General features: G+C 45.6%; 1 protein-coding gene across 10 annotated transcripts in view; it reads left to right on the forward strand.

Moving 5' to 3' along the window:
* The window catches only part of LOC109634322 (BAH and coiled-coil domain-containing protein 1), a 65,767-nt gene that overhangs the window by 14,513 nt on the left and 25,681 nt on the right, over window positions 1-25,573 (forward strand). For 6 of the 10 annotated variants that reach the window (XM_069525421.1, XM_069525424.1, XM_069525422.1 and 3 more), the window contains exons 3-4: window positions 17,823-18,005; window positions 25,437-25,562. In XM_069525421.1, the coding sequence (XP_069381522.1) occupies window positions 17,823-18,005; window positions 25,437-25,562 (309 nt within the window). Of the gene's footprint in view, window positions 1-10,846; window positions 11,263-17,822; window positions 18,006-25,436; window positions 25,563-25,573 lie in introns of those variants that run through there. The other 4 variants (XM_069525423.1, XM_069525429.1, XM_069525430.1 and 1 more) reach the window with 2 other exon arrangements.

Consider the following 25,573-nt stretch of genomic DNA (forward strand, 5'->3'; position numbering starts at 1 on the left):
TTGAGCTATAAGGTCTGCGATGTATTAAAGTAATTTTTTGTATGTGTGGGTAAATGTGTGTATTCCCATTTGACAGATCTTCTTTCAGAAAGTGGAGCTGCTTTGAGGATCAATACTGACACACTGTCTGCAAAAGTACACACACACAACACACACACACACACTTTTAGGCTTACTGTCTCATCTGTCAGTTGACAGAGCTTTCTCCAGCTTCGTAGGTTCTCTTTCCAGCCAAGCAGATGGCGAACATTCAGAATGAAAGCAGATCCTAAGTCCTTTTGGATCTCCATCAATCCACCAGTCTCTGGGACCGTCCCACACAGGGCTCAAGTTTCTCCGCACTGACTGAGCCTTCCCAGCTCACCGTAGCCACCGCCTTCCTCACACAGCACATATGTCCAGTCTAACGGCAGTGCTATTTAATCTCACATCCAACAATAGTCCACATTCAGTCGCACAAACACATTTGTGCTGGAAAAAAAAAGGAGCTGCTGACAGTTGTTCCCATTGCTCACTCCTTTTTATCCCCACCAACTCAGCAGATACCTCCAAACCCAGCATGGTGCCTCAGCTCTTCCCCATCCTTGCCCAGTGTGTGGCACCCCACTGCGTGCATACAGCAAATGCTCTGAAGATCTCAATTCCCTCATATTCTCTCGTCTGCCTGTCCCGCTTACCTGAAGTAGCAGCTGTACCTCCCCCGGCCCTCCATCCTTTGCATTTTATGTGACAGAACGAGTGGGATTTATTTCAGCGCGTGTGCGTGCACCCTTTAACAGGGCTGGTTTGAAGGCACGCCGCTTTCAAGCCATCCGCCACTCTTAAGTGTAAGTGATTTTATGAGATGTGCTTCTGTGCCAGTCAGGCAGGCCTCTGCACCACAACCAGATTGGTAGAGAGCAAAAGGGATGCCATTCCAGTACACACCATCTGGGAGAGTGTGCAAAGAGGAAGGGAGAAACTGTGTGTTCTTGTGTATGCAAGTTTGCACATATGTTTGTGTAGGTGTGTGTTTGTGTGCGTGTAAATCAAGAGGGGTGGTTAGCGCTGGCTGTGAAAGAAAAAAAGAAGTTTGGCTTTTTGAGGGAGGCCTCACACTGCCCCTACCCGCGTCTACTGATTTATGGGCTTGTGAAGGAAATCTCTCATTTGTCACTTTTCATCTCTTTTCTCCACGTCATCCTTTTTTTTCTCTCTCACTCTCTCTCTCAGTGGATTTTTTTTCCCGAAATCTTCCTCTGCTCCCAAAGAACAGAAAGGGATATGGGAGGGAGGGAGGGAGGGAGGGAGGGATGAGAAAAGGAGGGAAGCCAGGAGGGAGCTGGTTTCTGTCTGAATCTGTTTAAAATCACGCTGCATAAAAAGGCATCTCTTTGTGGATATGTTTTTGTAAATATTCATAGTTGAACGTTACGCAGGCGTGTTGACATTCTAGCTTAATGTACTTTGTTTGTGGTAAGGATGCGTGTCATTAGACCGTGTATACATTTGCCTGTAAATAATTCAAAGCACTTGTTTTGGTGTCATTCCTGCTGTATTGCTGTCTGAGTGTTATTGTTGGAAATAGAGAAAGAACACACTGCGTCTGAGTCTGACTTGCAACACTGTGACTGTATGTGCAGAACATTTCTAGCCACAGCAACAAATACTGCTAATACCTGCTAGCCAGTACATTACTGCACTGGGGTCACAGTCAGGTCAACTGTTGTCTGGAGCTTTACCGTGTGTGTATTTGTGTGCTAGCCAGTGTGTGCTCGCCATGTGTTTGTGTGCCAGCATGCACCTCACTCACTCAGGTGGTAGCTGTAAATCTGCCTCACCCTTTCCTGGCCCGCTGAGGACACAGCGGGAGCAGTCGGGGTTTCACCCTCTTTCAAACTGGGGGGTGGTGGGGGGGGGGGGGGGGGGGGGGGGAGTCGAGGGAGGGAAAGAGCAAAGGGTTAGAGGGGAAGAGAGATAAATGAGGGAGGGGGCTTAATGAGAGCCCTGGCTCACATGATTATGGGACTGGCTGATAGAAATCAGGATCTTTCTCAAAGAAGTCAATTAACCCCCCCCCCCCCCCTTCCCTAATTATGCATGGATTGCTCCGCTGGCTCTTTACTGATAGGGCTGCTCAGCTCCGCTCAATATGCAGACTCATGCTGCTGGAGTCTACAAAGGGTTGTGTGTGTTGTTGGAAGCATTCGTCAACCCTTTTTTAAGAATCGGTCCGGTTTAAACTCAGGGTTTTTTAAAGCCATTGCTTAACCCCACCCCCCTCATCTTTCTTGTCACCTTACAGAGTGCCACTACCACGCAGAGCCAGGAGGGGGCTCCACTCCATGAGGCCCCTCAGTCATTAGTGAATCGTAGGCTAGATGATGGCTTGACTCTGTGGTCAGAGTAAATAAGCAGTGTTGTAGAATGTCAACATGACCAGGCGGCTCCTTCACAGCACTCGGTGTTGACATATCTGCTCTCTTATCTAAGGAGTGCAAAGCCCAGCCCCACAATAGAACTGTGCCAGAGCAAATACAGTAAGGAGATAGAAACCACAAGTCCACACAAACACATACACATGAACTGCAAGGGAATGAGTCGCATGGTGCTACCAGTCAAAGCTGCGGCTGCTGATGCCGACACACCGCAACGATCATAACCGTTAATACGTGCAGCAGTAGTGCATTCGACTTTTGGTTCCAGTGTGGGCTAATAATACTACCAGGCTGCCTCGTGTGTTCATGTGAGCTCATAAAAATAATGGGATGTTTAAGATCCCAGTAATCTGGGTGAAGGACGTGGACTTGGCTCAACACACTGTTCAACCTGGCGTGCGAAGGAGACCAGTCTGACTGTCATGAGACGAGCTCTGCCTGCAGGCTTACGTGAAGGAGATTGTGGAAGTTGCAGCTGCGATCACTGTGTGTGTGTTTGTGTCAAACTTAGCAGAGAGAAAGAAAAAGAGTAGCAAAGGAGAGAGGATCCAAAAGATAGATCACCGTGGTTTGGTTTTCAAACCTTTGTTTAAGTACCTGTGTCACATTTGCTATTTTTCTTTGTCAAAACATTTCACTAGACCTTCTTCCCCTCATTGCCTCACATCACCCTAATAACTCTTCTTTATTTTCCCTCCCCTGCCTCTCCCCGTCCCTCTCTGCCTCCCGTTCTCGCTACATTATGGCCCCTGCCAGATCTAGACCGAAGCTTTGGTTTCCACTGGCGTTGCGATAACCTGCTGAAAGCTGTTGCTCTCCCCCTGCATATGAGGACACCCAGCCGAGGTTTCTCTGCTCTTCATCTTCCTTGTGCTTCCTCGCTTTAAATCCACAGCGAAGACTCGCTGCCTTCTGTCCGCACATTTCAAAACCATTTCACCGCTAGGGGCCCATCACGTAGCCGCAGAGCCTTTCCGACCCAACGTGAAAGTGCTGACATGTTTTATGGCCGACAGAGCGAAGCACATATTAAAGAAAAATAAGAAAAGCCAACATGTGCGCTCGTAGGCACACTGTTCAAAGTCAGTTTAATGGTTGCTCTGGGACTTGGGGTCTTTATTTGAGACCAAAACACAGCCAGTAGTGCTATTGAACATGTCCAGTTAGAAAATATATGATTTTAATTTTCATCCCACTAATGTGTGTGTATGTATGAGCTTGTGGTATTTTTGTGTCTTTTTCAGCGATTGTGTATCTGTGCATGTGTGTGTGTGTTTGAGGATGTGCTATGGCAAACCGAAACGAGCAGCTGCAACACATCTGTTGACTTCGATCAGATGGTGCAAGCCTCTTGTAACACCACTAGGCCTCCCTCCTCCTAGCTGCCATTTCTGAATATGACCTACAGACAAATAAAGTGTGTGTGTGTGTGTGTCGGGGGGGTGTAACACGTGATTGCCCACCTGTCCAGCTGCCTAGATGTGATCACTGCAAAGGGAGATGGACAACTGCAATGGCAGCTATGCAGCCAACCAACCGGACAGACAAGCCATGAGCTGTTGATCAAGATAATACAGCCCCCCCCGCCCCCCACCCATGCCTCAGGCCCCACCCTACCCCCACACCACCCCCTCCCTGCTTTGACCTTGGATTGTGCCTTTTCTGCTCAGCTGGAGGAGAGGAGAGGCTTTTTTTTTATGGCTGCCCTGCTCTAGGTCACACTTCATCTGTTTGCGTTCGGATGAAGATGACCTTCTCTCCTCCGTGCAGATTGCAGGAAATGCTCCTAATTTTACTCGTCTCTGCTCAAGTGTGTTGCTGCAGATGTCGAACAGACCCCGGCAGCAGCATTCCATGGATGACCAGTGTCAGTGGTCAGGAGACATAACTCAGCTTTAAGGCCCAGTTTGTCACATGCATTTCATGAAAGAATTTACTGTGTGATTTGGCTGACCTTGCACGCACTTGACTTCGTAGTCCGCTACAGTGGGGAAAGAGTATAGTACCGGTATTGGCCAACTGGAGTACTGTCCTTATGGCCGAGGTTTGCAGCAGTAGAAGTCAAGGGGATGCACATGTGATTGTACAGCGTGTTCTTTACGAGGTAATACTGTATATCATTTAGCCTTGGCTACTTGGTGCCTCCCCCAGCCATGTCTGTGGGTTATCGGAACAGAAAGCTAGCATTTGTCTTGGCTAAAAGCTGCAAGAATGAAACTCCTTTGTTCCCCTTGTGAACCAATGGCAAATTATATTCAGGGTTGTAGAGAGACCTTGGACTGGCTGGCTGGCACGGCGGCTCTCGCCTCCGTTATCTGCACTGTTCTGTCTCTGAGCCTCTGACAGGACACATCAGACGGATAGAAGCCAGAGCAGGGGGCTGCCTTCTGTTTCTCTCACACGCATCACTCCAGGACTTTTATCATATTACAGGCCAATCCGAGAGACCGCAAAGGACAACTAGCAGTCTCCTCAACCAGGCCGCTCAAGTCCACTGTTGCTGTATGTGACCTAAAGGAGGCGCAGAGGGAGTGAGAGGATGGGAGGACAAGAGAGAACAGGACATTCCAACAAGCCCTGGTTGCCACTTGAATGCTGGGACGCTGATTTATGTGCGGTTCTGACAGAGGGAGGGGTCAACCTGTGACTCCTCATAAAACAAGACGTTCATTACCCACCCAGGCCTCAGGAAAAACGATGAACGGACGAGAGTAGAGAAACAGAGCGAGTGTGGGAGGGGAAAGTGTTTTTTAAAAAGCTGAAAAATGAAGAGAAAGTGTTTCCATTTTAAAACATGCGGATGATGGCAACTGAGGGAAGAGAGTGAGGTGATGAGAGAGGATAGAAATATGGAGCTGAGCAGCAGGGGGAAGGCGGGATGATGGAGAGGGTGTGAGGACGGAAAGGGGAAACTGAGAAGGGGAATGAGTGATGGGGCTTGAAGGAGCAAGGGGGCGAGGAGGGGATGAAAGTGAAAAAGGGAAGACAGCAGGCAAAATCTGCCCTGTTGAATGGAGCTGCTTGCAGATTTATGTGGTGTTGTGGGTATCGTTATACATCCAGAGGAGAGACGCAAGCAATGTGACGCCTGTGGGGTTTATCTGTGTGTTTATCTGTGTATGTTTTGCACCACACTTTTATTCTGCCTCCTCACGCCGCTCATGTCTCCTCCAAGGCAAAGTTACTTCAACAGAACACACTCGCCTGTGGTGAGGTAACATCCACCCACGTCCACACTCCACTTTTCCAAAGCCTATCTATCGAGCACCGCTGGTTGAGAAAAGAGAGGTTTAGACCACCCAGGAACGGGTAGTCAAAGAGCGGCTTTGATGTGGCACAAGCATATGTGCAGTGCATGGGTGCAATCTCTGCTAAAACACACTCACAAAACACGGTTTTACTGCCTCCTGTGCGGCACCATTACTCCTCGTCACCGGAGCGGTGGGACGCTCAAAGAGAGAGGGAGCGAGGGAGAGGCAGCCACCTCCTGTGCCAGGCCGTGCCGACTGAAACACTGGAGCCGTATGGTCACCCTGAGGGAGGGGAAACCTGCCCAGTCTAACCGCAGCTCAATTAACCAATTAAGTTCAAAGTTAACAGGGGACCAATTAGAGAGAAGAGCGCTGAGCTTGTGTTTTAATCTGCCACTTTCCCCCCACTACCTGGCCTGTCTGCGTCCCTGACCTCGCTGGCTGAGCTTTTGCTTTGGCTGAAACATGGCACGCAATCCGCCGTTACTCACCCATCCGTCCTCATGGCCAGGAAATAAAACCAATGGATTTAGACAGATCAGTCATCAGCTGTAAAACAAACCAGATCCAGAGCATTCCATGTGATTTTTCCAGTGGAACAGGAGAACCATGAAAATCATATTATTTTTTTTATTTTATCGGGAGATTGAGAGATCTGTGAGAGAATATTCTAAAGTGGAGGACACTAGTCATATCTATCGTGCCTATTTCCTGTTCGCCCCCTCGTATTTGGTCCTGCAGATGGGTTTTAATGGATGCCAAATGGGAGGTTTAGTGCCTCGCTATTGGCTTGTTGGAGTCTCTTTTTAACACCATCATAATAAATGACTTGTGTTTAGGACTCGAGGCTACAGCGCGCTCCTCTCGCTGATAACATGCCGCGGGCAGAGAGTGTTTGTAACTTACCACTAAAAGTACACATTTTATTCCTGTGTTCACGAGGAGGAAGGGGGGAGCTATATTGTCTGCTGTACCACCAATAAAAGATATGTGGGCTGCATGACACAATTGTAGTGGGGCTGCTTTGAGCCCCGGAGCCAAATGCAGTGTGTTCGGAATCACGTTGACAGCTAGATAGAGAGAGAGAGGTGAAAAATCCCTCTTTGACTCCACTCATTCTCCAGCAGGGATATCATTGTGCTTTGATTTTCTTTTCGGGGGTTTATTTGAAGGCTGTGACAATTTTAAGTTCTTGCATGGTTGATTAGCGGTGTCTGTGTGTGTGTGTGCGAGAATGAGGAAGAGTGTGAGAGAAGTCTTGGATGTCAGGATGCAGTTTGAAGGGTGAAGTACTCCCCTGTTGTATATGCGAGGCCCCGGAGGATTCCTCCCCCCTCTTCCTCTCTTCCTCCTCTTCCTCTCTCCGTCTTCGCCCCCTTACACTCATCCCTTCCTCTGTGAGACTCACAATGCTGGGAAGAAATGTGTCATTAACAGGGGAGACCAAAATAATGTTTATGGGCTCAAGCAGCACTGAAATCATTTTCCATATCGGTGCAACTGCATGGGCCCTGTGGGGGAGTAAATCTGATTTTCTCCTCTCTGTGCCAATGGGAAACATCATGGGAAAGAAAACAGATTGGATTGTTGGAGAGATGGCCTGACGCAGCTGTGGGCGGCTCTTTGTGTGTTTGGGTGTGTTGCTGTACGTGTGCTCGAGTGAGTGAGTGAGTGAGTGTATGTGTGTGTGTGTGTGTGTGTATATCATGAGACAACTAGGGGTAGAGGGAGAGAAAGCTAAATAAAAATGCGGATGTTTAGCGTTTGTGTATGTGTGGATGAGAGAACGAGATGGATGAGCCCCACTATGGTAATCACAATTTCATGCCTCAGGAATAAAAAACCGGGATGCAACAAACGGCCCTGGAACGCTCTTGTGTAACAATGGGTCAGTTAACAAGCACACTCACCGAAGTTTGGACAGATAACAAATGGTTCTCCTTGAGGAGTGTAGAGCTCCCCTGTATACAAAGAATAAAGTGCCTCTGGCCCTGCAAGTTCTCAGCAAAATGTCGAGCATTTATTTGCCGTTCCATAAGAAACACTTTAACTTTATGTGAACCAAATGACAAAAAAAGTGTCCGCTTCTGCAGGTCACATGGAGGTGGGGGGGGTTGATTAAGGTAAAATGCTGATGAAGATAACAAGGTAGCGCTTGGAGAGAAAACACTTTATAATGAGAGTCCAATCCAAGCAAAACTGCGACATGCTTTTTGTGTTTCATCATAAACAGTTGAAGTTCTCAGAGACAGAACAGAAAGGAGAGAATGTAAGAAACTGGAAGCAGAGCTTGGTTATGTTGAGTTTTGACACCGCTTTCCTTGTGTCTGCTATTAAAATGTGTGTTGTGGGCGTAGGGAATGTGAGTGTGCATGTGTGGGTGGGAGTAAAAAGGAAGGTAATGGGCCTTGAGCTCATTTGTCCTGGCCTGGTCCCGATGCTGTTTCACATCCATCCTCCCACCTCCTGTGTCCCAGCCTGGAATGCCTGCATGTTCTCCACAGATGAGGCCCAGTGACTCAGCAACACACGGCCGCTCTTTCACACGGATCACAGCGAGGACACCTAAACAAGTCCCAGACCTTTCCCTCAGCCATTTGTCTAGCCATTAACGTCACAGCGACTTAATGTCCAGTTCCTTTCTAATCTATCAGTTACACTGAACTTGAACATTGGGCTGTGTACCATGTTTACCTCTTACCTCCTCACCCTTACCCTTACCCCATCTGCTTCGTCTTACCGTGTCGCCCTCACCCACACTGCTCAAACCTATTAGCCAGCTCTTACTTTAGCTGCTTTCAGACATGAACGGAACCCCAGATTATCTCCTGACATTCACCATGTGTCAACACAAATGTCCGAGTGAGAGACTCTAGAGTTTCTGCGGCCAATGGAAAGAACTCACCATCATGTCCATGTGAGAAAACAACAGGAAATCCTCCAGAGGATTCACCGCGAGCCGACGCGGGTGTAAACAAAAACATGAAATATCTGTGTTGTCTTGAACGCGCCTGAGCTGCCATGTCCACACGTGAAAGTCAATCTCTGGAGAAAGTCCAGACTCAATTGAACAGACATTCTTTGCAGTTCATGTCTGAAAACGGCTTCAAGTTCCACTAATAATGAAAGAGGCGATCGACACGAGAAAGAGATGCATGTTCTTTGACATTGTTCCACCTCAGCTATACAACAAAATATCCCTCAGACAATTTTTCTGAGTTTTCAGCATCGTAGTCTGTGTGGATCCATTGTTGTTTTCAGGCTCCCTGCCAAACTGGAACAAGCCAGTTGGACTAATTTGTTTAGGATTAGAATCTCTTTTCCCTATCATGTCAACTTGTATTTTGTATAAACAGCTGGGTGAAGTGGGCGGCGTGTTCTGGCTGACCTTCCCGAGCTAATTTATGTGCAAATCACTCCTGCAAAAAAAAAAATAATTATTTAGACTAATTTCATCATCAAAATAATTCAGACACTAAATGATTCCCCATGATACAGGACACAGACTGGTAGATGTCACTTTATCTGTTATATTAATTTACATATGTACAAAGGGAAGGGTTGGCGTTTGAGGTGGGAGTGAGGGCTGTGTTGTGGGGAGTAGTGAAAGGCTGAGGGGTGGGAGAGAAAGGGACAAGGGTGAGAGGTTTCAGGGCAAACATCCGGTATTTCTCTCTTCTTTGGATAATAATTTGTTTCTCCACTTCCTCCCAATGTTCTCCAGCTTGTTCTCCATCTCGCTGAGCTCGTCCGGGCAGGCGAGGTGTGATTTAGTGGAAGCTTGTCTTTTCATGGTTTCTTTCTGGATCAGCTGCTCCTCATGTCAGACCTCCTTCAGATTGTAAACCTTTGAGCCTCATTTTTGGGGTTTTCCTTTCCGCTGCTCATTCCCTCAGTCAGACTTATCACCTGCTTTTTTTGGGTTCATCCTCAAGCATCCTCTGTCCAATCTTGACCTGCTCCTTCCTGGTGCAGATTTGCCTCCGGACTCTCACACTTGCCCTGACATTCAGTGAGCTCGGCTAAGCAGTCCATGTAGGCTTTGCTGCGTGCCGGCTGTGTCTTGGTCTCTTTTTGTAAGAGATCATCTTTCTCTTTCAGCTGGTCCTGGAGCTGCTCAACCTGCTCCTTAAGAGAAGAGTTTCCTTTTTTTAGGACCTTAAATTCACAGATGGCTCTAAGGAGTTTGGCTCTGAAGCTCTTCACGATTTTGTGTTGCTGCTTTGACCTTTGACCACCAAATTCAAATCAGTTAATCCTTGAGTCCAAGTGTATGTTTGTGCCAGATGTTAATGGATTCCCTCAATACGTTCCAGATATATCTCATTTACAAGGCAAAACATTTGCCAAGTGAGGTCACAGTGACGTACGGACACGCAACAATCCGAAAACATATGGCTGTCGCGGAGGCTCAGAAAATCCCAGTAACCCCTTTTATTTTCTAACCCGCTGTCGCTTCAATCACAAGTAAGTGGCTGACCACGAAGCCACTCTGCAAACACAAGCTGGCAACTTCAGCGAGACCACCACCATACGCGCACACAATCACACACACATACACACGGAGGCTCACATATGCTCGGCGACACACACTCCCACACACTCTCTGCTGCTCTTTCACTCTCAAAGTTTCTCACAGCTCCCCACACTTATCTACACTTCTCGTCTCAACTCTCGCCCTTTACCCCTCCTCTGGATGTTGCCCTGCAGCGCGAGGCAATCTCTCTCTCTCACTCGCTTCCTGCATCCGTCCTTCCAGCTGCTTCTCCCGCTCCCTTTTCCACTTCTCTGCTCACCCCCTCACTGACCACATCCACTAAACTCACTCCACAGGCACGCAGTGTGGAGAGTGTCGGAGGCGTGCGCTGCTGGCACTTTCCCCCACCCCTGCACTGGGCCCAGCTCCAGGACTGGACCGCCTCGCTCTCTCTCTCTCTCTCACTCGCTCACTCACTCACTCAGTATGCTTCTGATCAGACCAGCCTCCTGCTAAAGTTGCAGAGGGGGCCTTCTCCTCTCAGCCCCGCCGCCCAACCACCCACAGACCTAAAAAGATAGAGTCAGAGAAAGCAGTTTGGAGAGCAGAGGGGGGGGGGGGGGCGAAGCAACCAAAACAAAACAACCACCCCCAAAAAAGCGACAGTTGTTTCTGAAGTTAGGAGGAATTTGGCTACCAGTTGCGCTAATGTTTTCAAGATGACTCTGACTGTTTGAAGGAAATCCCCCCACTTTAGTAGCCATTTGAAATTCCTTCTGTGTTTTATTGCAAGGAAGTAGGCGCTGGGTTTAGTCAGCGGCCCTTCAGGGTAGCGTGTTCAGTCTGTCTGGGGCCACTGGTGTGTGCGGCTGCCCAATCCAATCTACTTTCCCCTACGTTACTGGAAAGGGTCTAAAACTTAAGTTGTGTGTTTATGAGTGGATATGTGTGTGGAAAGTCTGGCTGGGTTCTTCGTCTTCGTCGTCTTCTTCTCGGGCGTCTGAATTCCTGGGCAGAATATGCAACTGAATCACTAGGAAAGTCTGATGAGAAAGACACTGAAGTGGGTGTGAAACTCTCCTACCAACAGCCATCCTGCTCAATATGTTTTTACTTGGTAAGTAAACGTTCAGAATTTCTCTCTGTCTTCAGTCTCCACTGAGTCAAATTGCTGAGACTCAACTCCGACATGGAGATTCTTCAGGGCTTTGGTTGGAAAACTTGTTTGGAATCAGTCATCTTCTCCTCATACATGTTCTTGTGTCTCGTGTTTCTGTGTCAGAGCTACTTCTGAAACCAGCTGCTGGATTTTAAGATGCCCTTGGAATAACTAAAGCTTTCTTTCTTTGATCGCTTAACTCGTGGGGACATTAGAATAGACATATAATTTATTTAAGACAAAAAGGAAAGGAAGTCAGCGGACGTAACAGGGAGAGAGAGAGAGTTTGTGTGTGTGTGTGTGTGTGCGCTGCGATTGTTCAGGGTGTGTTGTGGGGAGCTGCAGAGGCTGGCTTCCATATGGCACTGACCACTTACTGTACAACCTCAGCTGCCTTGTGCTCACTGACTCCTTCTGTGACAGGATGTCTTATAAACTATTGGTGTGTGTGTGCGTGCGTGTGTGTGTGTGTGTGTGTGTGTGTGTGTGTGTGTGTGTGTGTGTGTGTGTGTGTGTGTGTGTGTGCGTGTGTGTGCGTGTGTATTTTATCTCCTGGCATTTCTACTTCTTCTATCCTCCCCCTCTCCGGTGCCTGCTGATAACTGAGCTGTGGAGAACAGGTTGATGCAGTCACACCTGCAATTTTCTCTCTGTCTTTCCTCTCCTCTTGTCACCATCACTCTCATCTCTCGTCTTCTGTGGTTTGGTGTCCTTGTCTAGACGACACGTCCATCCGTCCCTTCGGGCTGCCGTCTCCAGATAAGACGGAGCGCTGAAGACTACCTATTGGCTCATTTTTCAAGAGCAGACCGGGAAATATGATGCATGGTGAAATAATTGTACCTTATCTTCTCGTAGACAATAGGTATAGTCGTAGATCTGTGTGTGTATGTGCACGATCAAGCGCACGAGTGCATGCAGATAGGTGTGTATTTCTCTGGGAGGAAATTTTGATCTGATTCCCAGCATTCAAAAGAACAACGTGTTGTGGGTGGGTGCTCGTTGTGTTCTCAGCTTTTTTTTTTTCTTCCCATCACTTCTTGGCCCACACTTCGATGAATCCCTTTACATCCCATTATTGTGTGATTTCTTGTTAAGACACCAAACAACCACTCATCCCCCACTTACATAACTGGGCAGGGGACAACTCCCATCCACGTTAGGTTTAGACATATGTAGCTGCATTTTTATTCCTAGAATGAGCAGCTTAGTCAAACTTCAGCTCCTTTCACACTTAATTTTGATTTCATGTCTGGAATGACACAGTAATGCAGATGCAATCTAACTTTCGCAATTTGAGTGAATCACGTAGTAACCAGTTTAAACCGTGTACAGCAGCCCAGCAGTGTGATTTAATAAACTTGTAAACAAAATACTAAACTAAGCACTGCTCAGAGAACGACTTTTTTTATTGAAGCCAGAAAAGATAATTTACATACTATGTTGACAACATGTTATGGATGCTTTCAAAATTGTCCAAGACCTGAAATGTGTGTGGCAGTTTCATTTGTGTGGTACCATAGCATATTTATTGCACTTAAAGGGATAGTTCACCCAAAAATGAAAATTCACTCATTATCTACTCACCAGTATGCTGGTGGAGGAGTGGGTGAAGTCCACAAAACACTTTTTGAATTTCAGGGGTAAACAGTGTTGCAGCAAAATCCAATACAATTGAAGTAAATGTTGACCAATTCTTTAAACGTAAAAGTCCGTAAGACTCCAGACCCAAAATTAGTGTCTTTAGCATTTGAGGTATCGTCACCATTTACTTTACATTTACTGTACTGGATTTGGCTGCAACGCTGTTTCCCCCTGAAACTCCAAAAGTGTTTTGTGGACTCAAACACTTCACCCACCCCTCCATCTACATAAAGTTTTTTATGATTCTGATCTGCATAGTGGTGAGTAGATAATGTGTGAATTTAAATGTTTCAGTGAACTATCCCTTTAAGCTATGTGAGGTGCTAATAGATAATATTACAACACTGCTTTGAGTCGTTGTACTTAATGTGGCTATAAAAGTATGTTAACATCCTAATGTTAGGTTACCTGAATTTCTGTGTGTTGAGCCTCGAAGTGTCTCTACAGGTTTGTGGTTTTGTAGCCGCTGGGCGTCTCTCCCGACAATACACGTTCATTTTCTTTCATTACATTTGAACTAGGTCCAAATGTTAACCTGTTTTGTTGCTTTCATATTCTCTACCCTTCACTGTTTTATGATGTCCTACAGCCATAGGGTTTGTGTGCATAGCTAAGTACAGTCTTTCTCCAGTATGTTCATTCCAGCGCAAAGAAATGTACAACACAGTCATTTAAAGGACATTTATATTATTTTATTGTGATTTTGTGTTCTGTTTTTTCATTAACAATACCACCTGCTGGTTTTTAAATATGGAGGTGCTGTCTCCTCATTGTCTCCTTAGTCATCGATATAAATTAGTTTAGAGAATTCACACTAGACTTTACATTTCAAACAACATTGTAAGTGAAGGTGTAAGCGTGGGATGTTTAGTAACAGGGAGGGAGGTGGGGTTCGCTCATCCCAGTGCTCCCCTCTCTTTTAATTCTCTAATAGGATTAATCTTCATCGCTGTCAGGGATCGGCGCCGATTAGGATGCACATGACCCGATTTTCTTAAGAGCCCATGCAAGTGCTCGGCTGGCACCACTTAAGCATGAGAGAAAAAAATAAACAAGGTTTTCAAGAAAAAACAACACACAGGTACGAGAAAACACACAACTAACAAGGAGGCTCCATGGATCCATGTGATTAACAACCATTTGATAAGCTGCTAAATAAACAGTGATGGTGAGTCTGGTGCTGTCACATCTCGGACCTTTGCTCCACTTCTTCTGCACTTCTTTGCTGTGCACCCAAACTGTAACTGCCCCAGCACTGAGGGAGACCAGACCTCTTTTACAACCTGTGTGCTTTCTCACCAACACCTCTGATTCATAAAGCTTTCAATAGGTTCAGGGAGAGCATCGTATAAACTCAGCGTGAGTGTGGCGGTGTAGTGGTACGGACGGACGCTTGAACAAACTGCAAGAGAAAGACAAGAGATTTGAGAAGAATCATGCTCGGTGCATTTCTCAGCAGGAGGCAAACTGTGGACACAACACAGGGAGAGGTTATTTAGTGTGAGTGACAGGTTGAGGAGGCAACAAACAGCCAGTCTAACAGAGGTTTTTACCTCCGCAGAGGAAGTTATGTCTTCACCCCATCTGAAAGTGGTTTGTACGCTTGTACTTTAAGTGGTTTGTACGTACTACAGGACGGATTATCACGAAACTTGGTGGAAGGATGTGGTATTGGTCAGGGAAGAACCCATTCAATTTAGCATTGATCCAGATCAAGGGGCAGATCCGGAATTAGTTTTCCCCCTCTTGCTTTAGCATTGTGAGATTAGGTGTTTGTTCTCGAAGAATAAGTTATACAATTGGATGAAAATTAGACGTGTTAAGGAGACTGATATTTATGAGTGGATTCCAATGTGGATTCATAAGGGGTCTATTGGGCCTTGGTGGAGGTATTCTTACTCTGTGCCCACAACAGCTCAGATTAGACATGTGGTCAGCAGTTTTCCTATGGTAACTTAGATGTTTTCTCCAGTTGTGTTGTGAGAGCGGCTTCATGTATGTATTGATCCAAGATCGTCCTGAAGTTTTCCGTCGTTCCCCCCTTCTCTCCTGACTTAGACATCCTTAGTCATCCCACTTTCTTATGTATCATCCCTCTCCTTGTCTTTCTGGCAGAGGCTTTCTCTCCCCTCTTGGTATGTGAAGAGGGGCTTTCGCGGCCTCTCCCTGTCACTCTCTATGTCTCTCACCCCCCCCCTTTCTCTGTCTCTGGGGCAAGGCTGTTAATAATGCAGGGGGATTAGCTGATTTATATGAGCCAGGGGTCCTGGGGGCGACGCACAGGAAGACGACGCTGACGAGTGAGCAATGTGCGGGGCGGTGGCATACAGGAGCCTTGGGTGTCTGGATGATGGGGGCTGGATGTGTGCCCAGTGAGCATGCTGGCCATAATCCACCCCCACCCCCCACCCCTCCTGCCTCGATCCCCAGTCTGCACTCCACGGGGCTGTGCCAGGAGTGCTCCGCAGGGACATGGGTGATAGGAGGTGGCAGTGGAGAAGCAAGGAGGGGAAAGGGACAGTAAGCGTACGTGGTTGCTACGGAAACAGTTTTTATGTGGCTGGAGGTCTTTTTAAACATATTTTAGGGCCTCATCATTTTTGTCTGCTTTATTCTGCAAATGTTTGCGATGGTGGTTACCTCTGCCAAGGAGGTTATGTTTGCCTGTCAGTAAATTGGCAGGATTACGCAAAAAAAAAAATACTGGACGAATTTCCACGAAACTTGGTGGAAGGATGTGGTAGGGGTCAGGAAAGGAGCCATATTATTTTGGTGTAGGTCTGAATCAGGTTTTTTTTTACCTTCTTTAACATTGTCAGAGAGCGTTTTTCCATATTTTCGTTGATTCCTCAGAGAATAATTTATGGATCTGGATGCATGTTTAGAGAACTGATAATAATTGGTGTTGGCAATTCAGTGAGTGCAGTTCCAAATAAAAATCTGTATTTAGTGTATTTAAATTAGGTTGCATAAGGGAAGTGTTGGGCCAGGGTAGAGGTGCTCTATGTAAGTGCCAGTCCACTCTTCTGTATTTTGTCCCTAGTAGCACATCAGGAAAATTAATTCAGTTTAAAATTTTCACACATTTTGTAGAATTTGACTCAAAAAGTTGCAGCTTGACATAACTCATGAACATAATAGATTTTACCGTGGTCAAATTTCAAAGTGTACTTTGCTGTGCAGTATTTAATATACTTGTTAACCGTTTTCTCTCCTCACCTGTTTTACACACAGAAACAAGGCTGGTTTTAAGGTAGTTTTCACTGTAGGGTTCTGTTAGGTTGGGGATTGTGGGGGATTTCCACCTGTCTGGGCCTGTGGTGCAAAGTGTGACAGGAGTGTGTCTGTGTGATGTATGTGAGTGAGCACATCCCTGCCTATTTCTATGTGTGAAGTGTGTTATATATGTGTGTGTGTGTGTGTGTGTGTGTGTGTTTGTGTATGCGTGCCTCTGCATGCTCCTGTGCTCTGGCCCTTGAGCCATAGCCTATGCTGTGCAGGAGCAAGCAGCAGACTGATGGGTTTATCCCCGCTGTCTGCCCTGTGGATGTGCTCACTCACTGCCTGGCTGATTAAGACTTCCTCACAATTGTTCTCCCACTCCCAGAAAAGGATCGATTCATGTTTGGGCTGATTCATGCTTAAAGAAAGTCTAATCATCACCCAGCGTTCCTTGTTAGATCAGCTTGTCATCAGGGGCTGATAATGAATTTTTGCCATGTTGCTCTCCCCCCTCCTTTTTCACAGCTAGCTCTGCACGCACAATACTGTGTGTTTGTGCAAGTATGTGCATGTGAGCTCTCATCCAGGCATCACCATACATATGCATGAGTGTTCACGGCAGTGTGACTTGGGGGAAATGAATGTGCAAAGAGCCGGGCACCTGGGCCCCTCGCTCAAGTGCACTGGCGGGCGCGTAATGGGAACGCAATTTAAGCAGTGGTTAATCAGTGTGTTTTCTCCAGCTTGCCCAGTAATGCATAATAGACAATCAGCCCCCAGTCACACGGGCGTTGCTACGAATGGTCAATTACTCATCATAGTCTTGTTAAACACATAGTTCAGCCAGCCAGGGACAGATTGCTCTGCTGGTGCCATCATTATGGTAAAGAACAAAGCAACGCAATGCTATGTGTCAGGAAAAAAAGAGGGACAGAGCGAGGGAAGAGGAGAAAATGAGGGTTTAGGGAAGAGGCTCATTGAGGTGGCACCAAGCAGGGAGAGAGGAGAGAAGAAAGCACCTTGGTGACAAAGCAGTGGCGGCGAGGAGAGGGAGAAAAACACCAAAATGGAACCAAAGAAGAGGACAGGATTGTCAGAGTCAAGACAAGAATGAAAGAGAAACGGAGAGGAGGTGAAATGGAGCAGCAATGAGAGAGATTGAGGGCATGAAAGTGAGAGATGGAGAGCATAAGATAATGGAGGGAGGGAGAGAAATTGAGAAAGGGACACTGGGGAGCGGGAGCAAAAGTGTGTGAGAGCGAGAGGGAGAGAGCCTGAGAAAGTGTGTACTCAGCTGTGAGATGAGACCTCTGTCTGCCCATGGGGAGAGAAGACGAGGGGAGAGGACTCTGCTGTCAGTGAGGGGGAGGAGAGTCTCACACTCTTTCTCTCTCGCTCTCTCGCTTACACACACACACACACACACTCACACACACTCATTCACCTCCTCTCAACAGCAATCAAATTTGCCTGGTTTAATGATTCCACCTAGAGGGCCAATGGGGCTCCGTCGTTTTACATCTACTTGTAGATCTGCTGTAGTTTCTTTTCTGTTTTTTTTTTTTTGGTCACACTCATGTTCACAGTGTATATGCTCTCCTCTAATTCTAACCATGTTTTCTCTCCTTACCTCTGTCCCCGTGGGAATGCAGGCAGTGGATTGATGGGCAATTCCTCCGCCTCCTTCATGGGGACCTTTCTGGCCAGTAGTCTGGGTTCCCCCCCTTCCCACCCGTCTCACCCCTCCCGGCCACCCTCCTCGCCCTCCTCACCTTCCTTCCGGGGCGGACCCCACTCCAGCGCCTCGCAAATCTGGTTCCCCCATTCGCATGAAGGTACCTCAAATCACACATGTACACGCCCACAGTTCTCACCGCTCACCTGACCGCACTGCCTGGACGAGGCGATCACGTCATGGCAGTGTTGGCACAGAGCTTTACAGGGAGTATTGTTACTCTGATATTGTGTATGTTTGGGCCGTGTCAGTTTTCCGCCAAAGCACAGCTTGTAATTGTCTCGCAACAGCCAGGCTCCCACCCTTTTATTTGTGAACCGAAATAGGCACAGGCCCAGGCCCAATAAATTTGGGCTGGAGCACAGTGCCATGGTTTCTGGATGGGGACACAGGGTCAAAAGTTCAGCCAAGGAATCTTGCGGTATTCCATTCACGTCAGCAGGAATGCTCTGAGGCAGCATGTGCAAATGCAGGGCAGTAAAAATACGTTTGTAGCATTTCAGCTGGTGTCTCCATCATAGCTTAATAGGGCGGTTCTCACCCAAGTCTTAGCATTACAAAAACCCAGCTTTACACACACACACACACACACACACACACACACACACACACACACACACACATATCAGTACAGCACATTTCTGATCAGATACAACCAGGAACATCTCAGGACCCAATTCTCCAGGATTTACTCGCAGATCATTTTTGAAAACAACTCTAGTGAACCACAGTTTTTAACAGATTAGTTCGGGCCAGGGTGGTTGAGGGGGTTGTTTATTTGTGATCACTGATCAGTGGCGTCCTGGTTGCGTGATGTGTTGCTAGGGCCGAGAGCTGTCCGTGTTAAGCCACTGGATACCTCCCAGCCACCCCTACCTCCCTACCACACACCCCCTTTTGCTCCCATGTCCTGGCCACCAGGGGTTGAGTCAGTGTCCCGCGCTGCTACAGCAGTGAGAGGATGAGAAACTCTGCACCTCTTCAAATAAACATGGAGACAGGAAGACTGGGTTTGAATGACATGTCGGCTCGGTCAGACACATTTTCCCTCCAAACTCATTTTGTAATTATCAGTTTCTCTTTTACCTTATAGTTTACAGGGTTTCATTGTCAGACTTTCTTCTTGTGGAAATGTAGAATAATATTAATAAGAGTGATGATGATAATGCCAAGCCTAATAAAAGTAATGGAGGTGATTATGACTGGGATTATTACTCAGTTGGCAACGGAGGCCATTATCTCTATTGCAGTTTAATTGCATATAACGCACTAAGAGCATGATTGAATCCAGACTGTTCATCAACCACATTCAGCTGTTCCCTCCTCAAGATAATTGCATATTGTCTTTTTCCTGTTTTGCATAAAAAGCAAGTCATCAAAATGAGCGGCACAATTACCCAGACTCTCGCCTCCTCTCTCCGGGTGTCAGTAGAACCCCACAAGCAGCAGAGCAGGCACTGGCTTGTGTGTGTGTGTTTGTGTATTAGTGTGTCACTCGTAACCTTAAAGAAATATTCTCTGCGTTTTTTTTCCTTCTTGCAAATGTGGTTTTAAAGCTTGCATGCAAAACTGAGCATGAATTTGTACTTTATATTACTGTGAGATCTTCATGTCTCTGGCTTATACCTGTCATGGTGTAGAATGTCTTGGTCTTTATTCTGACATGTTTTGCACAGATTTCAGAGCTAAAATCTAACATGTATCAAGGAAATATTAACAATGATCTCACTAGTCACTTCCAATAAATACTGTACTCGTGGTCTGTGAGTGCATGGAGCAGGCTAAATCACAATTAGAACATTTTATTTGTTTATTTGAAAACATTTGAATTTTCAAGTTAATTAAGAACAGATAAATCGTATTCTTTATGAAATAACTTTGGAATTAAAAAGAGCCAATTCAGATGTTAATAAGCTCCCAAAGTTTATTATTGCCTAATGGCACCAAATACGTCTCAAAGGGCCGTGCATAAAAATCAAGCAATAATGAACAACAATATCAAAATACAACAATGTAAAAAGTGAGATGATTGGATATCAAATATAATTTTAAAATGTCATTGTAGTTTTTAAGTTTATGTAAAATACAATAATATACATTTGTTTGTATATAAAACCAAGCTGACATGTGCAGGAAGCTAGTGTAATGAAATAAGGACAAGGGTGATATGATCAGGTTGTCCAGTCTTAATATCCCAGCAGCAGTGATTGTACAGATTTTAATTTGCTAATGGTTGATTTAGGTGAGAGAAGGAAAAAAGTTGTCACTACTAAGTCTAAATGTTAATGTAAATGCACACTCTTTGTGATATCATCTGTAAAATAAAAGTCTGGGTCAAATAAGTAGACATTGACTTCTACTAGAGTTTTGTGTAATTGTGGCTTCAGCTTAGTGTAGACTTAGATCACTGAGTTTGTTTCAAATCTGCTTTGGATCAAAAACAAACAATTTCCTCAGCATTTAAGAAGAACTGAGTTACATGTCATTCAGTGTTTGTTTTCCATTAGACATTCTTTCAGCTTCACAGGGTGATGACAGACATCAGGCTAATGGAGACGAAAAGCTGCATATCAACTGCATAGGAATGAAAACAGTTTTAAGTGTACCAAGGGGCAGCATGTAAACAAAATATGACTTAAATAGTAGCCACATATATCCTTCAGGGTGGTCCCCCTTTGGTTGTATACCTCAGCTCATGGTGAACGCAACACACACATAGCCAATCTGTGTCATCACCTTTGAGAAAAAGTAAAGTAGATGTAGAATGTCATGCTTTCCAAGACAAATTTGAGAAATGCTCATTCTTTATGGCAAGCTAGTGACAAGCCAATATGCCTAGTTTGCAGGGACACATGAAACAGACCAGTGTTAAGCATCACTGCAGCTGGAACACTGTAAACTGGGTGAGTTCCAAGGACAAACGAATTGGATAAAGATAACACTCTTTGGAGGAGTTTGGGTTCCCAAGAAGCCTCTTTCACAGCACCACATTCTGTCAGAGGCAATGTGAGGCAGGCAAGTTTTATGGCGAGCTAAGAAGCTGAAACCTCAGTCAGAAGGAGCATTGTGAAGGAGTGCCTTGTTGCCACTGCAGAGCCTCTTGCACTGGACAAAGTAAATTTGTGCATTGTGTGCAAACACTGCATTTTCCTTCTCTGCAAAAACAAAAGCCTGCTATAACATCTGACATCTGAATATGCCGGTGAGTTCACAAAACCCCTTTAGGCTGCGTAAGTGTCATTTAATTGCTCGATGCACTCCAGATTCAATCATTACGATTCACAAATATTGTGAGCCCAAATTGGTAAAACATATTTGGGACAGAGATCTAAATGGTTTATCATAAAATAAGAGCATAAGACTGGAAAAAACAAACATTTACGACAGCTTCTGACCAGCACAATAGTCAAAATAATTTTTTGAGCTTTTTATTTTGGTCTTAACAATCTTCTCTGAACGTTTGATTTTAATAATAGAAAAGGTTAAGAAACCCTCATCTGAATCTAGATTTACAAAAACACTGTGATAGACATCAAGAGATACATGTTGTGGGTATATTTTTGTGATTCCGCAATGTTCAGGAGACAATGGCAAACCTTTTTTTGCCCTAAAATTTCTACCAAATAGTTTTTTGATGTTCCTCTCACAACAGGAACACAACTGGTCCAAAATCAAAACCTCCTTGGCGGAAAGAATAATACTAAAATGTATTTTATTTAAAATAAATAGATCTCACAAACGGCTACTGTACTTATGTATATTCTATTGATCAGATTACTATTTTATGCTCTTGTAGCTGTTTTTTCAAACAGAATGTGGAAAATAAATGCATAAGGCAGCACATGTTTTATCTGATTCGCTACTGAAATACAAACGATGTCATCAGAGTCAGTTGGCGAAGCAGAAGTACTTTTACCATGTTTTTGAAAAACAAGCTGTCAGTCATATATGTATTGTTCCTTGTATTTATTCAAATCAAATAATAACTTCCCAATATTTCCAAGTAAAAAGCTTTCTGGGAGGCCAAAGGGAAGCAGGCGTGTTGTTAACTCTGTATCCACATGTGCACGGACATGTCTGGGTATGTATACAGAGAGGGCCAGTTATGCATACATACTACAGCTCTACTGGGAGCATTAGTGACAAACCATTAGCTGAGTGACACATTAAGCACAGCTATAAATAACATCTCCACGCAACAGAGGTCCTTTTGGTTCCGAATAACTTTGGCAGAGAGAGTCGACAGATTTGGTTTTGTGGTAACTTTTGCTTAAAGATTGATTGTGTTGAAAGTGTACAGTGTACAAGGTGAAAGTGCCAAGAAGTGGCTTTCACAATGTCCGAGGGGAGAGTGGAATGAAAGAGGTCGTCTGATTGATTGAAGAACTGTAACAGCCATTGTGTGCACAACACATGGGATTGTCTGTTCATTTGCCGAGGGGAGATGTGGACTCACTGACACTAGAGAGAGGAGCGGCAGTATGATAATGGCTGCAAGAAGAGCGGGATAAAAAAAATTTAAACAGGGGGAAAAACAGACAGATGTCGTGTAGCGACTGCTTTAATAAATGTAATGCAAAATGTTTTTTAATAACACCTGGTAAAAAGGATTAGGCCCACGAAGCTTTCGAAAGATTGATGTTTTTTTCATGCATGGAACAGTTTGAATAAACCTCACTGAATCAACTGAGTGCAAAAAATGAAATAAAAAGAGGAGAAAATGGACGACAAAAAATCCCATGCAGTCACCTCACAGGCCTGAGGCCAGCTGGCTGCAGCCCAAATGACTTCTTACGCTTTGCCAGAAACAATCGCAGTCTCATATCTCTGTCCACACGTTCCACACAAACAGACACACATGCATGCACACACCTGTCTAATCCACTTCTGTTTGATACGCCTTTCCAAGCCTATCTTCAGTTGTCCATCTTTCCTTCTGTGAGCAGTTGCTAGCTTTTCCTTTTGTGGGATTTAAGCTGCACCCCCCACCTCTCCTCCCTTACATACTGCTGCCTCTTTCATTCTCTCTCTCTCTCTCTCTCTCTCTCTCTCTCTCTTGTGCCAGCCTGCATCCCTTCCTTTCAATTAGTCAAACCTGAGGAGATCCACTACAGCACTGCCCCTCCTCCACCAAACAGCTCCAGTCTTCTCTCTGCTTCTCCTCCCTCTCTGTCTTGATGGTTCTGTCACTTTTTCTCAATTAGCAGACTTGACAGGCAGCTCAGCCTGCTCCTCTCCTCCTGGTCCTCCTCTGCCATTCTGTCTCTCTGCCCTTCTATCTCTCTATCTCTGAAATGGCACAGCCATTTTGCCACAGATAATATACAATTTGGCCTTTGTGTTATTTTGCCTTTTAACAAAAATAAAGAAACCCTCATCAGTAATTGTATGTGGTGGTGTCTTAAGAGTGATGGGAGTGGAGAGAGGATGCTATCGAAAAATTCTGTCGCCTGCCTCCAATTCAGCAGGCTTAATTCTCCTTTTCCTCTCGGTGCTGTTCTTTATCAGACCTCTTCTTTGTCCTCCTTGTTGGCCTGCTTCTCTCATCCCACTGTGCTGTGAGAAATACCTTCAGAACTTCTACAAATCCCTCTATGGGACGCACTACTGTTCATTCTGCCTCATGCCCATGGAAAGGATGGCATGTCCTGTGAACTCCTCTCTGTCATTCACTTCCGGATGCTGACTTGTTTATGTGTGAATGTGTGGAGGGAGCAAAAGAGAGCAGGCTGCTGTGCAGTCAGCAGACTGCACTAAGACCCTGCTCATGCCGCCTGCAGCAGAAGCAGCAGCTTCCCTTGTCCAGGCCAGATTAATGGCTGAATGGGCTCTGCCGTGCCCAGCAGTCCCCCTCTTGCTGCCCCAGTGGACGGCATGCTGAAACTGAGCGGGCTGGCATTATCGGGCACAGCCAGACAACGCTGTGAAAAGGGATTACGCCGTCGATCGTCACGCTCACAAACAACATGCTGCCGTAGAAAAAAAAGCCCCTCTCTCAGCTTGGATAAAGACTGCCAAACAGCTCTCTGCTCTTCTCCCTCCCCAAATCAGAGAAAAATGTCTTGAACAAAGGATTCCTCTCCCTCCTCTATCTGTAGATGAATTGGCAGAAATGTGTGCGATTATTAATCATGACAGAAAATAAAGAAACAGAGACAAAATGGGAGAGAGGGAAGAGAGGTAGAAAAATAGGTGAAAGAAAGAAACAGAGAGAAAAAGTGAGGGTATGTAATTATTGCCCCGTTGCCCTCCTCGGAAAGCAGCACCTCCTGTGTTATTGCAGGGCTGTTGGCCCGCTCTATGCATTTCATTAATTAAAATTGGAGGATGCGGAGGCTGCTCTGAGACGAGGTCATTAAGCCCACCATAACACTCCTCCCTCCCCAGAGCTGGTCCCACAGCATCGGCTCCATTGTTCCACTGGCAGAAAGTGAGACGTTCAACACGCGGAGCTGACGTAAAAAAAAAAAAAACTAAAAAAAACACTGCGCCGCTTACACAGTGCATCTGCGCTTTACGGGATCAGGTCACAGGCTTGCCAACACAAATACGTCTGTCTTTCATTTAGCTCCCAGAGCCATGTATTCCTCTCTTTCTCCCCCTCCCCCTTCCTTCATTCCATCTGTGAGTTGTGTTTAAAAGTAAAGCTGAGGGGGAAACAGGTGCAGAAGCGGGGAGAAGGAGACATGAAGCACCTGGACATAAAGGTCACTGAGATGCTTATGTGCTGGTGGACAGTAGTCAACCGGTTTGTCCCACACAGAAACAACACATATGCAGAAAAACACCCATAGTGATTGTTTTCTTTTTCTTATTTGTGTATCACATTATAGCCATAATACCCTGTTTATGATTTACTCTACTTCTCCTCTTTGCAGTAGTACAAAAATATTTAAACATAAGATGTTTTATTTACCCAACTACAGTGGAAGTGGAATGTGATAGTGATTCTGTTTCTCTAAAATCATAATGAGCTTTCATCTTCAGCCATGTTTTCTTTCTCCTTTCGCCTCTACTCAACATTTCCTTTGTGATTTTGAATGTCCCATGGCAAAATGAGTCTTGTGTTTGGTTGTGGAGTAAACGTCCTCCAGATGGGCTTGATGTAATAAGCCCAGGTTTACTGGCCTCCAGGCCCAACATCTGAATGACCTTTACCCATGATGTGGGTTAGTAAAGGTCACCCGCCCACCTCTCATTTCACTACAAACACAACCTTCAAATCTGTCTTTATCACTTTGTTCAGATGGATAGAGGTGCTTTTGAGAGAGAGATAAAGAAACGGCCGTATCTGTCAAAGACAAATTTCATACACCACAGCAATCTCCAAGCTTGTCTTGTATTGTTTACATTGTAAACTCAGGCAGGAAAGGCAAACATTACAGGCAGAGCCGGTACTTATTTGCGTATGAACACCACCAGCTGCATTGGACCTGAAGGATTATACTGGGTTAGTCTGGATAACTGCATCGCGGTGGTTATTGTCCTGTCTTATCAATTCTGTTTTCCCTCTCTCCACTATCCTTTTCAGCAGCTCCAGGGTATCCTCGATTCTCAGGGAGTCTGGCCCACACTTTCCTTCCCATGAGCCACCTGGATCACCATGCCAACAGTGGAGTTCTCTATGGGCAGCACCGTTTCTATGACACCCAAAAAGGTGAGACATGA

The sequence above is a fragment of the Paralichthys olivaceus genome, chromosome 5, assembly GCF_024713975.1.
Source record: "Paralichthys olivaceus isolate ysfri-2021 chromosome 5, ASM2471397v2, whole genome shotgun sequence".
NCBI classification, from domain to species: Eukaryota; Metazoa; Chordata; class Actinopteri; order Pleuronectiformes; family Paralichthyidae; genus Paralichthys; species Paralichthys olivaceus.